This window comes from Rattus norvegicus, chromosome 6 (assembly GCF_036323735.1).
Source record: "Rattus norvegicus strain BN/NHsdMcwi chromosome 6, GRCr8, whole genome shotgun sequence".
NCBI lineage: Eukaryota > Metazoa > Chordata > Mammalia > Rodentia > Muridae > Rattus > Rattus norvegicus.
Window position 1 is genome coordinate 25,760,533 of NC_086024.1, and position 22,422 is coordinate 25,782,954.

Here is a 22,422-nt window from a genome sequence, read left to right on the forward strand (position 1 = left end):
GAATATAATTCACTCTAGGCAGAGTCTGGATCATTAATGAGTCTATTCAGGTCATCTGCCCATTTTACACTGGAGTGTTTATTTTCTCGGTAAGGCTTCCAAGTTGCTTATTTGTTCTGTCAGAAGACTCATTGGCAAATATCTCTTCCTGGGTCAGGCTGGCTTCACTCTATTAGTTCTTTCTTTACAGTGTTCCTGTTTCTGTATTTTTGCTTCTGTTTCTGATACTCTGGGGTTCATATTCTTAATATGCATTGCCTTGGTCAATTTCTTGAAGTGTTTCCAGCACGTTTTCTTTCATTAGTTTCGGGTCTTAAGTTGGGGACTTTGATATATTTTGAATCAGTTTTCTTACAGGGTAAGGGACAGAAGTCAGGTCTTCACTTTTGTGCGTGGATATCTTTTCATAGCACATCTACTGGAGAGGCTTTTTCTCCAGTGCATACTGCCCACGTCTCTGAGGTCAATCAGTTGACTCCGTGTGTGTGGACTTACTTCTGTGATTCCTACTCTGTTTCATGGTCTGGGAGTCTGTTGTTATGCTGATAGCATGTGGTGTTGGTAACTGTGTCTCTGGAGTCAGTCTTCAAACCAAGAATTGGGATGCCTTCAGCTTTGCCCGTTTTACCCAGGGTTTGTTAAGCGAGTCTGAATCTCTTGTGCCTCTGTGTTGCAGTGAATAGGAAAAATTCTGAACCTTTTATCCCAGGCTAGCACTGGCACCCATAGGGCCACATGGCACTGTGGGTATCTTTATCTCAGCGGCTTCACACTGCCCCCAAGTACTCTCAGACCCAGGCGGTCCACGAGCCGTTCCAGTGTGGCACCTTGCCATGATGGTCCCTGGAGTTAGTTACAGCACTGGAGGGCCATATAGAACTGACCATAATTTATCTCTGGTTAGTATCTCTCCTGGCTTCTCTGTGCTAGCCTCAAATCTCTGGTTCCAGCTACCCAGTAAAATCATGACTCAATAAGCTGTAATTTATCAATCAGATTTATGTGTTAAATTCTCAATCTACAAAACATCCACACAATACACTCACAACCAATTGATAAAGATATAAACCACCCATCTAGATAAGATAAATTTACCTATAGAGATCCATCCCTAAGAAATATACATAACTAACTAGGTTCATGTAAGACCTCCCGGATCTGGGTCTTCCTTCTCTGTCTCCATCTTGATTCTCCTCCTTTCTGCTTCTCCCTCTCCTTCTAAAACCTCTGTTCCCGCCTACCCTTCCTTCTCGCCCAATGACAGGCCTCATTTTATCTTGTGTCTGCCTTCACCTGTACAACGACATTGACGTACACTTCACCCTATCTAATTAAAAAAAAAAAACCCAAAAATCAAAAAAAATTTCTCTCAAACATAAGCTGAGCACAACTATTATCATTTTGTAATTTATAAAGTATAAAATACACATAACACCCAGTCCGACATTTTATCAAACAGAACATTTAGTTATCTATTCCAGCAAGAAAGGCTCAAAATCTGTAATATGTCCTGGCTAGCTTGTACACTATCTGATAACTATCCAATTAAATATGTATTATCAAAATTAAACAGCCTGGGTAGGCTATGAGACTATAACTAGTTTCAACCCCGTCAGGAATCTAAGAATGACCGATATTATCTGAAAATATAGGAAACCTAATATGGCTTCCCCAAACTGAGACAAGTTGAAGAGACAATTGTCTGCCAGTACAATCCCCTGTTAGCAACATAAAAGAAGACCAATCTTCAGCCTCCAGGCCCAGGAATCTGGCAGACCTTAGTGAAACAGAAAATAAGGATTAGCTCATTCTGTCTCTGCAGAACTAAGCTGTCCTAAGCTGTAAATTGTGTCCTCTCAAGGACAGTACAGATCTGTAGGAGAAATAGGCAATTTCTGCCCAGTGACCACCTAGCCACAATGTACCTCACCTGGAGGCAGAACTGCTCAGCTGCTTTTTCGTGTCCACAAATGGGGAGCAGTTAGCGTCAGTTATATCTCAACAAGAGAATAAATAACATTATATGTCACATTTTGTGCATGTCTGATATTTTTGAAAACCATCTCACTATGTAAGTAATCTGGACTGTTGTTCATTAACTATCTTAGTAAATTATCTTGAAAACACTGTAACCATAAACTTAGAGCCTTGAATTTGCTATCTGGCCCTTAACTCACGTGTTTAATTATCTCAGATTAGTTTTTTAACAGCAGTAAAGGACTGGGTATACTTAATACTTGTATACTTAAATGTGTTGTATAGGCCCAATGCCTATATATGAGAGTAACAATATTAATTTTAAATCGATAAGAAATTTATATCAAAGATAATCTAAACTTTTATCAAATAAATTCTGTGCCAATGTGAAAGGGTTATAACTTTAGCTTAGTAATAAATATAAGGATTTCTACCAAATGAGATTGTGGCTGTACAATCAATTTGAGCTAATTCCTCCCTGTTAAATTATAATTATTTATAAATTCTCCAGAAAGACAACCTTAGAATAACTACTTTCAGCCTCCCAAAGTTTAGGGACTCAGGGTGATGACTCTTCAATAGCTCCTTCAAGCTGTACCTAGATGTTGAGATATCCTTGGGAGGGGTAGGAAAAATGGGGGATTTGCTCGGCCTAAAGAAGGCCACCCAATGATTGTTGTAGTCTGATGTCTGTCAGGGATGAAAGTCCCTGAGATCAGGAATCCAGGCAGACCAGTTCAGCATTCTGATGATGAGCTTCATTCTGATGATGAGTTACAGCACTGGAGGGCCATATAGAACTGACCATAATTTATCTCTGGTTAGTATCTCTCCTGGCTTCTCTGTGCTAGCCTCAAATCTCTGGTTCCAGCTACCCAGTAAAATCATGACTCAATAAGCTGTAATTTATCAATCAGATTTATGTGTTAAATTCTCAATCTACAAAACATCCACACAATACACTCACAACCAATTGATAAAGATATAAACCACCCATCTAGATAAGATAAATTTACCTATAGAGATCCATCCCTAAGAAATATACATAACTAACTAGGTTCATGTAAGACCTCCCGGATCTGGGTCTTCCTTCTCTGTCTCCATCTTGATTCTCCTCCTTTCTGCTTCTCCCTCTCCTTCTAAAACCTCTGTTCCCGCCTACCCTTCCTTCTCGCCCAATGACAGGCCTCATTTTATCTTGTGTCTGCCTTCACCTGTACAACGACATTGACGTACACTTCACCCTATCTAATTAAAAAAAAAAAACCCAAAAATCAAAAAAAATTTCTCTCAAACATAAGCTGAGCACAACTATTATCATTTTGTAATTTATAAAGTATAAAATACACATAACACCCAGTCCGACATTTTATCAAACAGAACATTTAGTTATCTATTCCAGCAAGAAAGGCTCAAAATCTGTAATATGTCCTGGCTAGCTTGTACACTATCTGATAACTATCCAATTAAATATGTATTATCAAAATTAAACAGCCTGGGTAGGCTATGAGACTATAACTAGTTTCAACCCCGTCAGGAATCTAAGAATGACCGATATTATCTGAAAATATAGGAAACCTAATATGGCTTCCCCAAACTGAGACAAGTTGAAGAGACAATTGTCTGCCAGTACAATCCCCTGTTAGCAACATAAAAGAAGACCAATCTTCAGCCTCCAGGCCCAGGAATCTGGCAGACCTTAGTGAAACAGAAAATAAGGATTAGCTCATTCTGTCTCTGCAGAACTAAGCTGTCCTAAGCTGTAAATTGTGTCCTCTCAAGGACAGTACAGATCTGTAGGAGAAATAGGCAATTTCTGCCCAGTGACCACCTAGCCACAATGTACCTCACCTGGAGGCAGAACTGCTCAGCTGCTTTTTCGTGTCCACAAATGGGGAGCAGTTAGCGTCAGTTATATCTCAACAAGAGAATAAATAACATTATATGTCACATTTTGTGCATGTCTGATATTTTTGAAAACCATCTCACTATGTAAGTAATCTGGACTGTTGTTCATTAACTATCTTAGTAAATTATCTTGAAAACACTGTAACCATAAACTTAGAGCCTTGAATTTGCTATCTGGCCCTTAACTCACGTGTTTAATTATCTCAGATTAGTTTTTTAACAGCAGTAAAGGACTGGGTATACTTAATACTTGTATACTTAAATGTGTTGTATAGGCCCAATGCCTATATATGAGAGTAACAATATTAATTTTAAATCGATAAGAAATTTATATCAAAGATAATCTAAACTTTTATCAAATAAATTCTGTGCCAATGTGAAAGGGTTATAACTTTAGCTTAGTAATAAATATAAGGATTTCTACCAAATGAGATTGTGGCTGTACAATCAATTTGAGCTAATTCCTCCCTGTTAAATTATAATTATTTATAAATTCTCCAGAAAGACAACCTTAGAATAACTACTTTCAGCCTCCCAAAGTTTAGGGACTCAGGGTGATGACTCTTCAATAGCTCCTTCAAGCTGTACCTAGATGTTGAGATATCCTTGGGAGGGGTAGGAAAAATGGGGGATTTGCTCGGCCTAAAGAAGGCCACCCAATGATTGTTGTAGTCTGATGTCTGTCAGGGATGAAAGTCCCTGAGATCAGGAATCCAGGCAGACCAGTTCAGCATTCTGATGATGAGCTTCACCAAAGCTCCACATTCTGCAATATGTAAATCTCAAAACAAAATTTATAGTATCATCAAGATATCTTTTTGTTTGATTCTCTTGAATCTAATTTTTCAGGAGGTCCACCTCTATCAAATCTGATCAATATAACTCTGGAAGGTGTCCAGAGCCTAACTACCCTTTTGAAAAACACAAAGACAAAACCTTTCTCCCAAAGTAGCATGTTCCTTAGTCTGTAACCAGAAAAGCTTGTATCTTGCACTCTCTCCCAGAGAAATAATATATCAACAAAACTCAAAATCGTACCCATTGTGAAAATTAAAACAATTTTAAAAACTGAAGTAGCTAAATAAACTTGTATGAGCCTGTTAGGCTTTTTTCATCTGTCATGTCAGGGAATCAACTAAAAATTCCAATGGAGCCCACGTTAAGAGAATCTGAGCCTCCTGCTGTGGTACTTTTAAAAATAACCATAAACCCCCACTAGCTGGTATGGTGAGCCATATGGTAATAGCAGGGTAATTCTTAAAACAATTTAATCACACTTTTATTCATACCAGTACCAATAAGAAGTAAGCAACTTGTCAAACCCAAACCAGGACTTTAGCCCAATATACATCTATCTGTTAAGCTCTCTACCTGGAGCACCAGTCTTTTATTTATTAATAACTTCTATAATATGTGTCTGTACTCATTCTGCCTGGTGTACAGACTTCTATTTTTTAATAACTTTTATAACTGGCAAATATCACCACTCTCTACTTGGAGTCAGTGGCTACTCTTTTCTATCCTAGAAAATCCCCATGTGATTCAGATTAAATTCTCTACTCTCTCCTTCTAACTACAAAAAACAAACGTAATCACTTTCCATTAATATCTATCATTAAGAAGTAGGCAGCTTGTCTAATCAGGATTTTAACTCAAAATTTCTGTGGAGCCCATGTGAAAGAATATGAGTATCCTGAAAGACTTAATAAAGCATTATATCGTCATCTGTTAAGCTCTATTCCTGGAGTGTCAGTCTTTTACTTATTAATAACTTCTGTAATATATGTCTGTATTCACTCTGCCTGGTGTACAGACTTTTTTTAAAATAACTTTTATAACTGGCAAATATCACCACTCTCTACTTGGAGTCAATGACTAACAAGCAGGCAGCTTCTCTAACCAGAATTTTAACTCAAAATTCCCATGGAGCCCACATTAAGAGAATATGGGTATCCTGAAATACTTAATAAAACATTATATCTTTATACCATCTTTTAAACAAATAAACTAAATTAAATTATTTTCCAAGCAACTTTTGTTAAAGAAGCAGGAAGCTTCTAATCTCTAATTTTCTGTGTTCAGGGTAGCCTGAACTTTTCACAGCAGGGGACCTAGAACCTACAAGCAGACTGCCTCTGTTTAAGGTTCCTGCACTTGAGACATCATGTGACTCAACATGGTGCTGGCCCCCTCTGATTTAGAAAATAAAACTTTCTCAGACTGAAAATCTTCAACTTTTAGTGGATTCTTGCCTAACACGTTGTGTCACCTGTTGCGGTAAATATTAAAAAATACCTGAAACTTTTATCCTGTGCTAGTGCCAGCACACGTGGGGCCACATGGTACTGTGGGGGTACATTTATCTCAGCAGTGGCTGGTGCTAGTGCATCACCATTACACACTAGTTCCCTGGTACTCTCTGACCCAGGTGGTCTGCGAGCCATGCTGGTCTCTAGAGTTCGTTCTGGCACCAGAGGGCCATATGGAACTAACCATAATTTATCTCTGGTTAGCATTTCTTCCCAGTGGCTCTCTACTAGCCCCAAACTCTCAGGTTCTAGCTACCCAGTAAAATCAGGACTCTAGAAGTCCAGCATGGGGCTGGCCTATTGCAGTTCCCCACCACAGACTCTGCCCACACTTCCAACAACTGCCCCCTGGTAGTTACGGTACAATCTCCTAACTACCCGGTGAAATCATGACTCAATAAGCTGTAATTGATCAATCAGATTTATGCATTAAATTCTCAGTCTACAATGTATCCACACAATAAACTCACAACCAATTGATAAAGATATAAACTGCCCACCTAGATAAGATAAATTTACCTGTAGAAATCCATTCCTTAAGAAATATACATAATTACCTAGGGCCATTTAAGACCACCCAGATCTGGATCTTTCTTCTCTGTCTCCATCTTGATTCTCCTCCCTTCTGTTCCTCCCTCTCCATCTAAAACCTCTGCTTCTACCTCCCCTTCCTTTTTGTCCAATGACAGGCCTCGTTTTATCTTGTGTCTGCCTTCACCTGCACAACGACATCAACCTACACCTCTGTTTTACTGTTTTCTTATTTTATTGTTCTTTGATAGTTTGATAGACATATAGAAAGGATGTTAGTCATTTGCATGCTCCATTACCCTTTATCATCCCTTTTCCTTCTGCTGAAACCATTCTTTTCCCCAAAGTACATGTGCCCCCACTTCACGTCTTTTTATGTGTATGTTTAATTAGAGTTGCTTGCATGAACATAAGTGGAAGGATACTTGAGCCTGGGCTATCCCATTGAGGACAGTAACATCCTTTCTCCCAGCCACCATTAACTGTCAATAGTCTCCCAGTGATGGGTGGTACCTCATGAGCCCTCCCCAATCCCATGACAAAATGTTGAGCCCAGACTTCTGCAGATTTTACACAGGTGACCATAACTACAATGAGTTCATGAGTGCAGTGGCCACAGATGATGACACCAATTGGAAAGGACTTTGCCATGGGACTCAGTGCTAGGCTAATGTAACATCATAGTAATAAGATCCTCACAGCTTGATCCTGAATCCTGCCTATGGATGAACCCTCTGGAACACAAGAAGCACCAGTCTCTCAAACTTCTATTACAACTGGCATCGCCTATGGCTTGTAGATGATCCTAGGCATGAGTTTACCTGAGCAACAGAAAACCATATCAGTGTATGTCTTAGTCCTAGCTAAGTGCTATTCTGACCTTAGGCAGAATGTGGGCTCAGAATAGAAAACAATTTGGTGGTTTTGGTAACAGCAATTATGACATAAGAACTTGGAGATGGTTTATCCATGATAAGTATGGTCAAAGCTAGTTAGTCAGAGCCCCACAAGCCAGTAACCATGGATAAGGGATACAGGGCTCATGCAACTCTAAGGAACAGCCTTGAGAGACAGGCTACTGCATACAGACATCCTGATTTTGTTGTTGCTGTTGTTGTTGTTTGGTCAGTTGGTTGGTTTTCTGAACAGGTACTAACAGTAAAGTTGGAACAAACTTGGATTTATTTTCCTCTAGTACTGAAATACTGACAATATACCAGCAGTAAACTCTCAGAAAATCTGGACATGGATACAACACAGTGTTGAAATAGCATGACTATGGGCTTGGAGAAGAGCGACATTTGGCTTAGGGTTTTGGTAAAGGAGGGGACAAACAAAGCCAGATTAAGCAATCTGGACCAGATGATGTTGCCCAGCAACAAGCATCAAGAACTTTCAGGAAACCATGACCTCACCTCAGAAGGTGCCAGAAACTGACCCAAGGGCGAACAGTGTGTGCAAGTTCTCAGAGACTTTAAAACAGCACTTTTAAGGCAACTCATGAAGCTTAAAACACATAGAAACATTTCAATAGATGGAAGCAATTTTTAACAATTCAAATTCTTCAAAAGAAAACTACACTCAGTAAAAGCAATGAAAGGCAGTTATGTGGGACAGATCAAACAGAAGAAAAAAATGACCTTGAAGATGGTTCTTTAAAATATACAGTTGGAGGAGAAAGAAAGATAAAGTTGAGAGAGTATTAAATGAGCAAATACTTCATTTATGGGGCTCAAGAAAATTAAAGAATGACAAAAAGGTAGTAGTTTTATTCAAAGAAATAATAGTACTTAAGGGTGTACTTTAGTGGTGGAACACTTGTCTGGCATGCAGGAGACCCTGGGTTCAATCTTCAAGACTAGGTTGAATGGATGGCAGGGATAACAGAAAATTTTCTCATAGAGAAGGATACACATACCTAGGTTCGGGTCACCAGCAAACTTTAACTCAACAAAATGTAACCCTAGGCATTTTATAATTGAACTCTCAAAGGTGAATGATAAATAATAGATTCTCAAGGCTATAAAAGGAAATAAATGAACAACACAAATGTTTCCCAATTCATCCAACAGCATACATCTCAGTGGAAACTTCACAGTGTAGGAGGAAGGGACATGGGGTTTTCACAGTTATGAATGAAAAGACTCTTAGGCAAGAATATTTTACCTGAAGAGCTACCCTTTATAAATGATAGAGAGCCAGTTGCTGGAGGCATACACTTTTAATTCCAACACTTGGGAGGCAAAGGCAGGCAGATCTCTGTGAATTTCAGGCCAGCCTGGTCTACAGAGTGAGTTCCAGAATAGCTAAAGCCAGAGAAACCCTGGCTTTAAAACCAACCAACTAACCAACCAAATAAACAACACACCAAAAAGAAAGGAAAAATAAATGACAGAAATAACAACATCAGATAAATGAAAGTTGACCGAGGGAATATTTCTTCACCAGATCAATTCTACAAGAATGTTTAAAGATTAAAGGATGCTCTTTAAGAGCTAGAGAGATGGCTCATCCATTAAAGACTAGATCAAAACCAAGAAGGGAGGCTCCTCAGCCTGAGAGATGTTAATGAGTAAGAAGAAAATGGGAACTGATTATAAAAACCACAAAGAATTTAAACCCAAAAGATACCTTCCATGGTTAGGTCACTCCCAGAGCTGTAAGGTTCTGGATGGAATTCTGTGTCATAGGTTCATTAAAACTTGTTGGCCAGTAATGTCCTTGAGGGCCCACAAACCATACAGGTATTGCCACTGCTGTCGATTGTATGCTAGAAATACACTAGATAGTACAATTCTGTTGCTTAAAGTACCACACACTTTTGTTGCAGGACAAAGAAATCAAGCTGGGACCGAGCTGGAAGCTCTCCTACCTTTATATAACTTGTTGAGTTTCAAAATGTCACAAGGCATCATGCAGTCGGCTTGCTTGCAAATGTCCTATTAAGTTATTTACTTCTCATACTACTCTACCAGCATGCCAGTGAGATAGCTGCACTGGACCAGCAATGGCACAACTGTTATTGATATATCCAACGGTTTTCTGGTTAGGTTTAAGGCTCATTCCATAGGAGGAAATCCATGTTTGGTACTGTAATCCAGCACAAAACTCTGTAACTGCCAAGGTCCTAGCAGTCAACAGGGACAATAATCCTACTGTTTTGCTAAATGGGTTTAATGTGGCTATTAAGTTTCTTTCTACACAGTTGTGTGTATGTCCATATATTATTACCATTATCCGTATTGGGTTGGAGAGGAACTTTCCTTTTTCAGTGAATAATGGTTACTGTGGAAATTCATAGCCAGCCAAGTGCTGAGAATAATGACAGTTCTTATGGCATGGTGGTCCAATGATCAGCCCAAATGGGAAAAAATAATCATATATCTATAATACCTTCTTTGAGTTTCAGCGGGCATCCCAGGAGAGCAGAAAGAGTGTAAGAGTCAAGGGAAGAGGTGGGTGTCGTGGAACTCTGCCCTCTGCCCATGACCGAGTTGTTGTTGTGAAACCAGATATGATAACGTGAGACCCTCACCAGATCGGGCCCACTAACATTCCTTTATGAAGGCAGAGGAGACTCATGAGATGCACGAGGACTTCCCTCTCCCTGAGGATATAGAAGTGGTTAACAATATGTGGAAAGGGGGCATCTTTCTCTTTTTTATTTTTTTAATTGGATTTTTAAATTTACATTTCAAATGTTATCCCTTTCCCAGTTTCCCATCCATAAACCCTGAATCCCATCCCATGAGGGTGCTCCCCCACCCACCTCCCCACCCCTTCCCACCTCCCCACCCTGATATTCCCCAACACTGAGACATCAAGCCTTGACAGGAACAAGGTCTTCTTCTCCCATTGGTGCCCAACAAGGCCATCCTCTGCTACATATGCAGCTAGAGCCATGGGTCTGCCCTTGTGTACTCTTTGGATGGTGGTTTTGTCCCTGGGAGCTCTGGTTGGTTGGTATTGTTGTTCTTATGGGGTTGCAAACCCCTTCAGCTCTTTCAATCCTTTCTCTAACTCCTCCAATGGGAACCCCATTCTCAGTTCAACTGCTAGCATTTGCCTCTGTATTTGTCATGCTCTGGCAGAGCCTCTCAGGAGACAGCTATATCAGGCAAGGAGACCCTTTTTAAGTGCCATAGGTTCCTGTAATATCGGCAGTGCTCCTGTAAGTAACCCCCATGTAAGGAAATGTCAGCTTGCCACGCTCAATGGCATAGAATCATTTATTTCTTGGTCTCTAGCTTATTTTTGCTCTGATATTTGCCATCTACTAATCTACTAATTTTGAATTTTAAAATCTTTTTTAAAATCTTCAAGGCCCATTGTTACATTGTGCATTTGCAATCTTTCTCTTCATTCCACTGTCTCCTCTCTGTGCACAGTTATTAATGAGGAGAGTTTCTTTGTGTGTGTGTGTGTGTGTGTGTGTGTGTGTGTACAAGTTTATAATTGAAAATTTTACTACATTTAAAAAGTTATATTAATAGGTAGGGACTCATTTCTGTCATTTTCTTCCTTTTCTCCTAGTTATTTTGAATACCCCCCATTTCTGTTTCTTTTCTCCCTTATCTTTATAGTAATATGATTCATGCACTGATAATATTTAGTCCATCTGTTTCTCTCCTGTGTGATTTATTTTCTTTGGACTTGATATTTATATGCTAGTAAATTTAGATTAGAACTCTCTTAAGTATCTTTTTAAAAGCTGGTCAGCTGTTTATGAGGCCCTGCACTACTGTGCTGTCTTGAAATGACTTTATTTTTACTTCACTTCTGAAGGCTAGTGTTATCGAGAGTCAAACCACAGTCTTAGTGGTTCCAGGGCTTAGAATATCTCATCCCATTCCTTCCAAGCCTATATAGACTTTCTTGACCATGTGCTGCTGTCAAAAACTTATCAGGCCATAAATGGGGCTGGCTGACATGAAAAATGAAAGAGAAATGGCAGCAATAATTATGGCACTCATCTCTGAAATGTCACTAAAGCACTTTGCTAAGTATGGTATTATGGTCAAGCCTGAGCAAATGCCTTTCAAGGTTCTCTTTGGCAGCATATGCCATGAGACAGATGGCACGAAAACTTTTACAATTTGTAACTTTCATTGAGGGTAGCATTTGTCTGAAAATGAGCAGAAAAAAAGAAGGTATGTGGGTCAGAGAAAAACTTCTCAGGGCTCTCCCTGGCTGAGTACACCATAATGTGGAGTGATACTTGGAGATCTCTCTCTCTCTCTCTCTCTCTCTCTCTCTCTCTCTCTCTCTCTCTCTCTCTCTCTCTCTCTCTCTCAGCATTCTGCTTCAGTGAAGGCAGAAGCTCTGAGTCCCCATGTTACCTTCTTGCCCTGTCAGTCATAAGACTCTAAGCACAGTCCTATGGAAGAGTGATGATGGGAACTGTGTGAGTGCCAGCCTTCAGTCCTAACAGGAAATGGGTCTAACCATGGCTAGCCATGCCCTTGGTCTGAGAGGGCAAGCTCCCCTACCTCCTAGACCTAACTCTTCCCCATATGGAAACACCCACCGATCTCCTACCCTGCCAAGCACCCAGGAGGTTTAGACTATAGTCACTCTGCTGGGCCAAGATGAGTTTGTAAGGGAGCTGTAGCTCCGTGCCATCGCCATGGAATCTCAGAGATGGAAATAGTGAGAGGTTTCTGAAGCCCAGAGAAATCTCAACTTAGTATCTCACTTCTTAAGGTAGGTCCGAGCATATGACACTCGGATGTCTTGGGAGATGATGCAAAAACCCTTTCCCAAAGGGAGAACAGTGCACAGATTTCAAGTTACTTTTCTCAGTGAGTCACAAGTATGTGAGAATTTTATTTCTCTTTTTATATTGTTTGAGTCTCGGGGTCTTAGAAGGTTCTGAAGCCTTATTTTCAGTGTTCTCTATATAGACTCTCAACAGATAGATGATAGATAGATAGATAGATAGATAGATAGATAGATAGATAGATACATAGATACATAGATACATAGATACATAGATATAGATAGATGATAGATAGATGATAGATAGAGATAGATAGATGGATAGATAATAGATAGATAGATAGATAGATAGATAGATAGATAGATAGATAGATAGATAGATAGATAGATTTGTTACTTTGCTTATTGCTAAAGGAGTTGAGTGCAGGACATCTGTTTGCTACCATCTTAAATCTAACAATGGTGCTGTTTAAGAGTAGAACATTCCTTTCGCAGATAGTCTCTACAAAGTAGTTCACCAACACTGATTTCCACACTAAATTCTTTTTTTTTTAACTTGAGTATTTCTTATTTACATTTCGAGTGTTATTGCCTTTCCCGGTTTCCAGGCAAACATCCCCCTAATCCCTCCCCCTCCCCTTCTTTATGGGTGTTCCCCTCCCCACCCTCCCCCCATTGCTGCCCTCCCCCGAACAATCAAGTTCACTGGGGGTTCAGTCTTAGCAGGACCAAGGGCTTCCCCTTCCACTGGTGATCTTACTAGGATATTCATTGCTACCTATGAGGTCAGAGTCCAGGGTCAGTCCATGTATAGTCTTTAGGTAGTGGCTTAGTCCCTGGAAGCTCTGGTTGCTTGGCATTGTAGTTCATAAGGGGTCTCGAGCTCCTTCAAGTTCTTCCAGTTCTTTCTCTGATTCCTTCAACAGGGGTCCCGTTCTCAGTTCAGTGGTTTGCTGCTGGCATTCGCCTCTGTATTTGCTGTATTCTGGCTGTGTCTCTCAGGAGCAATCTACATCCGGCTCCTGTCGGCCTGCACTTCTTTGCTTCACCCATCTTGTCTAATTGGATGGCTGTATATGTATGGGCCACATGTGGGGCAGGCTCTGAATGGGTGTTCCTTCTGTGTCTGTTTTAATCTTTGCCTCTCTATTCCCTGCCAAGGGTATTCTTATTCCCCTTTTAAAGAAGGAGTGAAGAATTCACATTTTGATCATCCGTCTTGAGTTTCATTTGTTCTAGGCATCTAGGGTAATTCAAGCATTTGGGCTAATAGCCACTTATCAATGAGTGCATACCATGTGTGTTTTTCTGTGATTGGGTTACCTCACTCAGGATGATATTTTCCAGTTCCAACCATTTGCCTACGAATTTCATAAAGTCATTGTTTTTGATAGCTGAGTAATATTCCATTGTGTAGATGTACCACATTTTCTGTATCCATTCCTCTGTTGAAGGGCATCTGGGTTCTTTCCAGCTTCTGGCTATTATAAATAAGGCTGCAATGAACATAGTGGAGCACGTGTCTTTTTTATATGTTGGGGCATCTTTTGGGTATATGCCCAAGAGAGGTATAGCTGGATCCTCAGGCAGTTCAATGTCCAATTTTCTGAGGATCCTCCAGACTGATTTCCAGAATGGTTGTACCAGTCTGCAATCCCACCAACAATGAAGGAGTGTTCCTCTTTCTCCGCACCCTCGTCAGCATTGCTGTCACCTAAGTTTTTGATCTTAGCCATTCTCACTGGTGTGAGGTGAAATCTCAGGGTTGTTTTGATTTGCATTTCCCTTATGACTAAAGATGTTGAACATTTCTTTAGGTGTTTCTCAGCCATTCGGCATTCCTCAGCTGTGAATTCTTTGTTTAGCTCTGAACCCCATTTTTTAATAGGGTTATTTGTCTCCCTGCGGTCTAACTTCTTGGGTTCTTTGTATATTTTGGATATAAGGCCTCTATCTGTTGTAGGACTGGTAAAGATCTTTTCCCAATCTGTTGGTTGCCGTTTTGTCCTAACCACAGTGTCCTTTGCCTTACAGAAGCTTTGCAGTTTTATGAGATCCCATTTGTCGATTCTTGATCTTAGAGCATAAGCCACTGGTGTTTTGTTCAGGAAATTTTTTGCAGTGCCCATGTGTTCGAGATGCTTCCCTAGTTTTTCTTCTATTAGTTATAGTGTATCTGGTTTGATGTGGAGGTCCTTTATCCACTTGGACTTAAGCTTTGTACAGGGTGATAAGCATGGATCGATCTGCATTCTTCTACATGTTGACCTCCAGTTGAACCAGCACCATTTGCTGAAAATGCTATCTTTTTTCCATTGGATGGTTTTGGCTCCTTTGTCAAAAATCAAGTGCCCATAGGTGTGTGGGTTCATTTCTGGGTCTTCAATTCTGTTCCATTGGTCTGTCTGTCTGTCTCTGTACCAATACCATGCAGTTTTTATCACTATTGCTCTGTAATACTGCTTGAGTTCAGGGATAGTGATTCCCCCTGAAGTCCTTTTATTGTTGAGGATAGTTCTAGCTATCCTGGGTTTTTTGTTATTCCAGATGAATTTGCAAATTGTTCTGTCTAACTCTTTAAAGAATTGGATTGGTATTTTGATGGGGATTGCATTGAATCTATAGATCGCTTTTGGTAAAATGGCCATTTTTACTATATTAATCCTGCCAATCCATGAGCATGGGAGATCTTTCCATCTTCTGAGGTCTTCTTCGATTTCTTTCTTCAGTGTCTTGAAGTTCTTATTGTACAGATCTTTTATTTGCTTGGTTAAAGTCACACCGAGGTACTTTATATTATTTGGGTCTATTATGGAGGGTGTTGTTTCCCTAATTTCTTTCTCAGCTTGTTTCTCTTTTGCGTAGAGGAAGGCTACTGATTTATTTGAGTTAATTTTATACCCAGCCACTTTGCTGAAGTTGTTTATCAGCTTTAGTAGTTCTCTGGTGGAACTTTTGGGATCACTCAAATATACTATCATATCATCTGCAAATAGTGATATTTTGACTTCTTCTTTTCCGATCTGTATCCCCTTGACCTCCTTTTGTTGTCTGATTGCTCTGGCTAGAACTTCAAGAACTATATTGAATAAGTAGGGAGAGAGTGGGCAGCCTTGTCTAGTCCCTGATTTTAGTGGGATTGCTTCAAGTTTCTCTCCATTTAGTTTAATGTTAGCAACTGGTTTGCTGTATATGGCTTTTACTATGTTTAGGTCTGGGCCTTGAATTCCTATTCTTTCCAGGACTTTTATCAAGAAGGGGTGTTGAATTTTGTCAAATGCTTTCTCAGCATCTAATGAAATGATCATGTGGTTTTGTTCTTTCAGTTTGTTTATATAATGGATCACGTTGATGGTTTTCCATATATTAAAGCATCCCTGAATGCCTGGGATGAAGCCTACTTGATCATGGTGGATGATTGTTTTGATGTGCTCTTGGATTCGGTTTGCCAGAATTTTATTGAGTATTTTTGCATCGATATTCATAAGGGAAATTGGTCTGAAGTTCTCTTTCTTTGTTGGGTCTTTGTGTGGCTTAGGTATAAGAGTAATTGTGGCTTCATAGAAGGAATTCGGTAGGGCTCCATCTGTTTCAATTTTGTGGAATAGTTTGGATAATATTGGTATGAGGTCTTCTATGAAGGTCTGATAGAATTCTGCACTAAACCCGTCTGGACCTGGGCTCTTTTTGGTTGGGAGACCTTTAATGACTGCTTCTATTTCCTTAGGAGTTATGGGGTTGTTTAGCTGGTTTATCTGTTCCTGATTTAACTTCAGTACCTGGTATCTGTCTAGGAAATTGTCCATTTCCTGCAGATTTTCAAGTTTTGTGAAATATAGGCTTTTGTAGTAAGATCTGATGATTTTTTGAATTTCCTCTGAATCTGTAGTTATGTCTCCCTTTTCATTTTTGATTTTGTTAATTTGGACACACTCTCTGTGTCCTCTCGTTAGTCTGGCTAAGGGTTTATCTATCTTGTTGATTTTCTCAAAGAACCAACTTTTGGTTCTGTTGATTCTTTCTATGGTCCTTTTTGTTTCTACTTGGTTGATTTCAGCTCTGAGTTTGATTATTTCCTGCCTTCTACTCCTCCTGGGTGTATTTGCTTCTTTTTGTTCTAGAGATTTAAGTGTGCTGTCAAGCTGCTGACATATGCTCTCTCCTGTTTCTTTCTGCAGGCACTCAGCGCTATGAGTTTTCCTCTTAGCACAGCTTTCATTGTGTCCCATAAGTTTGGGTATGTTGTACCTTCATTTTCATTAAATTCTAAAAAGTCTTTAATTTCTTTCTTTATTTCTTCCTTGACCAGGTTATCATTGAGTAGAGCATTGTTCAATTTCCACGTATATGTGGGCATTCTTCCCTTATTGTTATTGAAGACCAGTTTTAGGCTGTGGTGGTCTGATAGCATGCATGGGATTATTTCTATCTTTCTGTACCTGTTGAGGCCTGTTTTTTGACCAATTATATGGTCAATTTTGGGGAAAGTACCATGAGGAGCTGAGAAGAAGGTATATCCTTTTGCTTTAGGATAGAATGTTCTATAAATATCCGTTAAGTCCATTTGGCTCATGACTTCTCTTAGTCTGTCTACGTCTCTGTTTAATTTCTGTTTCCATGATCTGTCCATTGATGAGAGTGGGGTGTTAAAATCTCCTACTATTATTGTGTGAGGTGCAATGTGTGTTTTGAGCTTTAGTAAGGTTTCTTTTACGTATGTAGGTGCCCTTATATTTAATAGACATTTAGGATTGAGAGTTCATCTTGGTGGATTTTTCCTTTGATGAATATGAAGTGTCCTTCCTTATATTTTTTGATGACTTTTAGTTGAAAATTGATTTTATTTGATATTAGAATGGCTACTCCAGCTTGCTTCTTCCAACCATTTGCTTGGAAAGTTGTTTTCCAGCCTTTCACTCTGAGGTAGTGTCTGTCTTTGTCTCTGAGGTGTGTTTCCTGTAGGCAGCAGAATGCAGGGTCCTCGTTGCGTATCCAGTTTGTTAATCTATGTCTTTTTATTGGGGAGTTGAGGCCATTGATGTTGAGAGATATTAAGGAATAGTGATTATTGCTTCCTGTTATATTCATATTTGGATATGAGGTTATGTTTGTGTGCTTTTCTTCTCTTTGTTTTGTTGCCAAGACGATTAGTTTCTTGCTTCTTCTAGGGTATAGCTTGCCTCCTTATGTTGGGCTTTACCATTTATTATCCTTTGTAGTGCTGGATTTGTAGAAAGATATTGTGTAAATTTGGTTTTGTCATGGAATATCTTGATTTCTCCATCTACATTAATTGAGAGTTTTGCAGGATACAGTAACCTGGGCTGGCATTTGTGTTCTCTTAGGGTCTGTATGACATCTGTCCAGGATCTTCTGGCTTTCATAGTTTCTGTCGAAAAGTCTGGTGTGATTCTGATAGGTCTGCCTTTATATGTTACTTGACCTTTTTCCCTTACTGCTTTTAATATTCTTTCTTTATTTTGTGCGTTTGGTGTTTTGACTATTATGTGATGGGAGGAGTTTCTTTTCTGGTCCAATCTATTTGGAGTTCTGTAGGCTTCTTGTATGCTTATGGGTATCTCTTTCTTTAGGTTAGGGAAGTTTTCTTCTATGATTTTGTTGAAGATATTTACTGGTCCTTTGAGCTGGGAGTCTTCACTCTCTTCTATACCTATTATCCTTAGGTTTGATCTTCTCATTGAGTCCTGGATTTCCTGTATATTTTGGACCAGTAGCTTTTTCCACTTTACATTGTTTTTGACAGTTGAGTCGATGATTTCTATGGAATCTTCTGCTCCTGAGATTCTCTCTTCCATCTCTTGTATTCTGTTGGTGAAGCTTGTATCTACAGCTCCTTGTCTCTTCTTTTGGTTTTCTATATCCAGGGTTGTTTCCATGTGTTCTTTCTTGATTGCTTCTATTTCCATTTTTAATTCCTTCAACTGTTTGATTGTGTTTTCCTGGAATTCTTTCAGGGATTTTTGTGACTCCTCTCTATAGGCTTCTACTTGTTTATTTATGTTTTCCTGGAATTCTTTTAGGGATTTTTGCAATTCCTCTCTGTAGGCTTCTACTTGTTCTCTAAGGGAGTTCTTCACGTCTTTCTTGAAGTCCTCCAGCATCATGATCAAATATGATTTTGAAACTAGATCTTGTTTTTCTGGTGTGGTTGGATATTCCGTGTTTGCTTTGGTGGGAGAATTGGGCTCCGATGATGCCATGTAGTCTTGGTTTCTGTTTCTTGGTTTCCTGCGCTTGCCTCTCGCCATCAGATTATCTCTAGTGTTACTTTGTTCTGCTATTTCTGACAGTGGCTAGACTGTCCTATAAGCCTGTGTTTCAGGAGTGCTGTAGACCTGTTTTCCTGTTTCCTTTCAGCCAGTTATGGGGACAGAGTGTTCTGCTTTCGGGCGTGTAGTTTTTCCTCTCTACAGGTCTTCAGCTGTTCCTGTGGGCCTGCGTCTTGAGGCAGGTCGCTTGCAGCAGAAAAGTTGGTCTTACCTGTGGTCCCAAGGCTCAAGTTTGCTCATGGGGTGTTGCTTATGAGCTCTCCGAGGCCGCAGCAACCAGGAAGATCTGCGCCGCCCTTTCCGGGAGCTTCCGTGCACCAGGGTTCCAGATGGCGTTTGGTGTTTTCCTCTGGAATCAGTAATGTGTGCAGAGTGCAGTCTCTTCTGGTTTCCCAGGCGTGTCTGCCTCTCTGAAGGTTTAGCTCTCCCTCCCACGGGATTTGGGTGCAGAGAACTGTTTATCTGGTCAGTCCCTTCAGGTTCCAGTGGTGTCTCAGACCTCCACACTAAATTCTTACACTATTGGTTCAATACTATACTTATAACCTTTAGGTCAAACATATCAGAATTTTGAAAAAAGAACTTAATTTAGGGTCAGAAGTTTATCTGCTTGTATGAGATTATAATATAAATTTTAAAAATTGAGAGTGATATTTGTGTATAGATGCAGATGTGTGGGTAGAGATGTATGTGCATGCCTATGGAAACCAGAGGACAACCTTGGGTGTTTTTTTTTTTAATTTTGTGGGTTTTGTTGTTGTCTCATCCCCCCTCCCCCCACACACACACCTTAACATGGTTTCTCCGGGTAACAGTCCTTGCTGTCCTGGAAGGTCAGGGTGGCTTTGAACTCACATAGATCCACCTGCCTATGTCTCCCAAGTGCTGGAATTAAAGGTTTGGGCCATTACACACCTAATCTTGTTCACCTTGTTTTTAAGACAGGCTCTCTCACTGGCCTGGAGCTTGCCCAGTGGGCTAGCCTAGATGGCGTAGCAAGCCCTAGCAATCTGCCTGTCTCCTTACCCAGCACTGGGATTACAAGAACATGCCTCTATGCCTGGGAATAGAATGTTTGTCCTTATGCTTGTGTGAGCCCTCTCTCAAGCCCTCAAGCATCCTTCCTCGAGAGAGAACCCAACCATTTCTCCTACATGAAGATCAGCTGAAACTTTGGAGTTAGTTCAGACATTAAGTTTCTATGCAGCTTTAGTACTGCATTAACCTTTCTCTTGCTGCAAACTTAGTCACATCAAGCAACACTCAATTATCTTACAGTTCAATAGGTGAGAGGTTCACACAGGGTCACTGGATTGAAATCAAGGTATCAGGTATAGACAGTGCTATCCTCATTTCTAGATTGTCTATGAAGAGCCCTCTCCTTGTCCTACTTGGCTCCCACTAGTTGTCCATATCTTTGGTTCATGACCTTTACCAGTTGGTGGTGAGATGAAGCACTTTCAATGCTGTACCTGACCTCTTTCCTGTCACATTTTCATAACTCCATTCCTTCTGTCTTGCCACTTTTATGGTTCCAAGGACACCCCCACTGATTACATAGTAACAATACTCGGATAATCCAAGATCATCTTCCTCTTTGGGGCCAGGTGACTTGGCAGATTTCCCTTTATTATGACAGATTTCAAAGGTTAGAAGATCTCTATCTTTAAGGTATAATCACTTTGCCTGCTACAGACATTAGAAGACAAGGGCCTCCCAAGAAAGTGTTAGTGTTCACTGGGGGAATTGTCCATGGGGTCTGCTGAGGCACAGTTTGTTAATACCGTGAAGCAGCTATCGTTGCTAGGGGTAGTTCATAAGAGAGCAGGGCTGGGATTTTGAAAGGTCTTGTTTGTTTGTTATTCCTGTTATACAAGTCTGTATTGGTTATCTGGAAAGGCCTTGAGAAAGTATCATAGACGGGTGGGAGGGTTGACAACAGAAGTTTATTTCCTCAGAATTCTGGAAGAGGGGTCAAGATCTGTGGCAGAGTTGACTTCCCTCTGAGGCCTCACTCTTTTGTGAGATGGTCACCTTCCAGCCCTCTTCAAATGACTTTTCCTCTGTATGTGTCCTTACTTCCTTGTCACCTAGGGACACCCATACTCTTGGATTACTGGTCTCCTGTAACTTTCATTTCCTCCCAATGAGGAAATCCTGTCTCCAAGGAGAGTCCATGTATCCTAAAGCACGGGTTTTCGACACTTCGATGTGAAACTTAAGAGAGAAATGGCCAACCTGTAACAGTAACTAACCAGCCTTAACTTACAGGAGCCTAACTTGATGGAGGACTGCTGGTTAAGAAATAAGAGCTGGGGGAGCTCTTACGGCGAAATGTACAACTTCTTCCACACTCAGGTTTTTTTTTTTTTCTACAAAAATGGCGATTTTATTTTCTTATAACATACAATGGTAAATATTTTGAGGGGGGGATTTCAGGTTTTTAAATTTTTCTGGGTTGACTTTACACAACACAGTGCTAATAAATGCTAAGAAACTCCTCCATTTCCACCCAAGTAAGGGATCCAATTGACAGGCAATCCGATAATACATTGAAAATAAAGGTGTTTTCCCACCCACTCTAAATGTAGATAAAAGTTTAACAGTCACTGCCTGCTCCACAGGACAGACAATTTGTTTTTCAAAGTCTCCGGACCAAGGGACAGCACAACCCTGTGTCATACTTATAATACAGTTTAACAATACGTTATCAAAGATGTTTGCACTTGAGATTATCGCTGAAGAAAAAATGGTGGCTGGGGATCTGCACAGCACAGAGAAGACTCATATAAAACATCGTCACCACTATTTAAAAGCCAAATTTAAGCAATAGTAAAAAAAAAAATCAAAACAAGATAATAATACAACCTCTGTTTAAAATGACAGCCGCATCCTGCCTCTTTTCCATTGAATTTTACATATGAACAGACTATATATACTGGGTTTTTGAGGAAATGTCCATTTGGTCTGTCGCACCTCTCAGGCTGCTACTCCATCCGCTCACTTTCTTTGGGGGTTCACGCAACTCCACGTTGTTTCCTTCTTTGCCATGGTCTGGATTAGGTGCAGTGTCTCAAGTATACCTCTCTCCCTTTTCCTTTACACAGTGCAGAGTATATGGGCATAGGTTACGTAGCTTCTCCTTCACTCCAGGTCACTGTCTTTGTCTAAATTCAAAGCGGTGTTCAGTGGTGTACAGTAGTTGGGCTTGTCAGATGGTACGTAGCCTGGTAGACACACGCATTTGTAGGAGCCTTCTGTGTTAATGCACTTGGCGTTCTTGCAGAGAGACATCCGATTATTCAGCTCGCTGCATTCATTTACATCTGCAATAAACCAAACCACAGGTCAGCAGTCTTCAATGGTACGCCACTCACCAGTGACACGCAGGTGCCATCCTGGGTACTGTCCCTAGTTCTTGGCCACGGAAACCAGAGAGTTTCCTCATTTTTACCTCTCTCAGTATGTAAGATAAGCCTTTCTATATATTAAAATGGGTGATGAGGGAGAGTCTGGAATTGCCCTGTTACTTAATATAATGTCAACCTTTTGTTGGCTTGATATTTAATATACCCAAGCCACAGATTTTCAAAGATTTTTTATCCTAACTAACTGCTCGGGAAGCTGCCTATTTTCTAGTTGCCTTCAGTCTCTTATATTTGTCTCACACATTCAGGGAAATCATTATT

General features: G+C 40.2%; 1 protein-coding gene across 10 annotated transcripts in view; it reads right to left on the minus strand.

Moving 5' to 3' along the window:
* Positions 1 to 21,092: 21,092 nt before the first annotated feature.
* Ltbp1 (latent transforming growth factor beta binding protein 1) overlaps positions 21,093 to 22,422 on the minus strand; it is a 395,722-nt gene continuing 394,392 nt past the window's right edge. For 9 of the 10 annotated variants that reach the window (XM_063262385.1, XM_063262388.1, XM_063262387.1 and 6 more), the window contains one exon: positions 21,093 to 22,059. In XM_063262385.1, the coding sequence (XP_063118455.1) occupies positions 21,878 to 22,059 (182 nt within the window). In that variant the 3' untranslated portion in view covers positions 21,093 to 21,877. The remainder of the gene's footprint in view (positions 22,060 to 22,422) is intronic. The other variant, NM_021587.2, reaches the window with a different exon arrangement.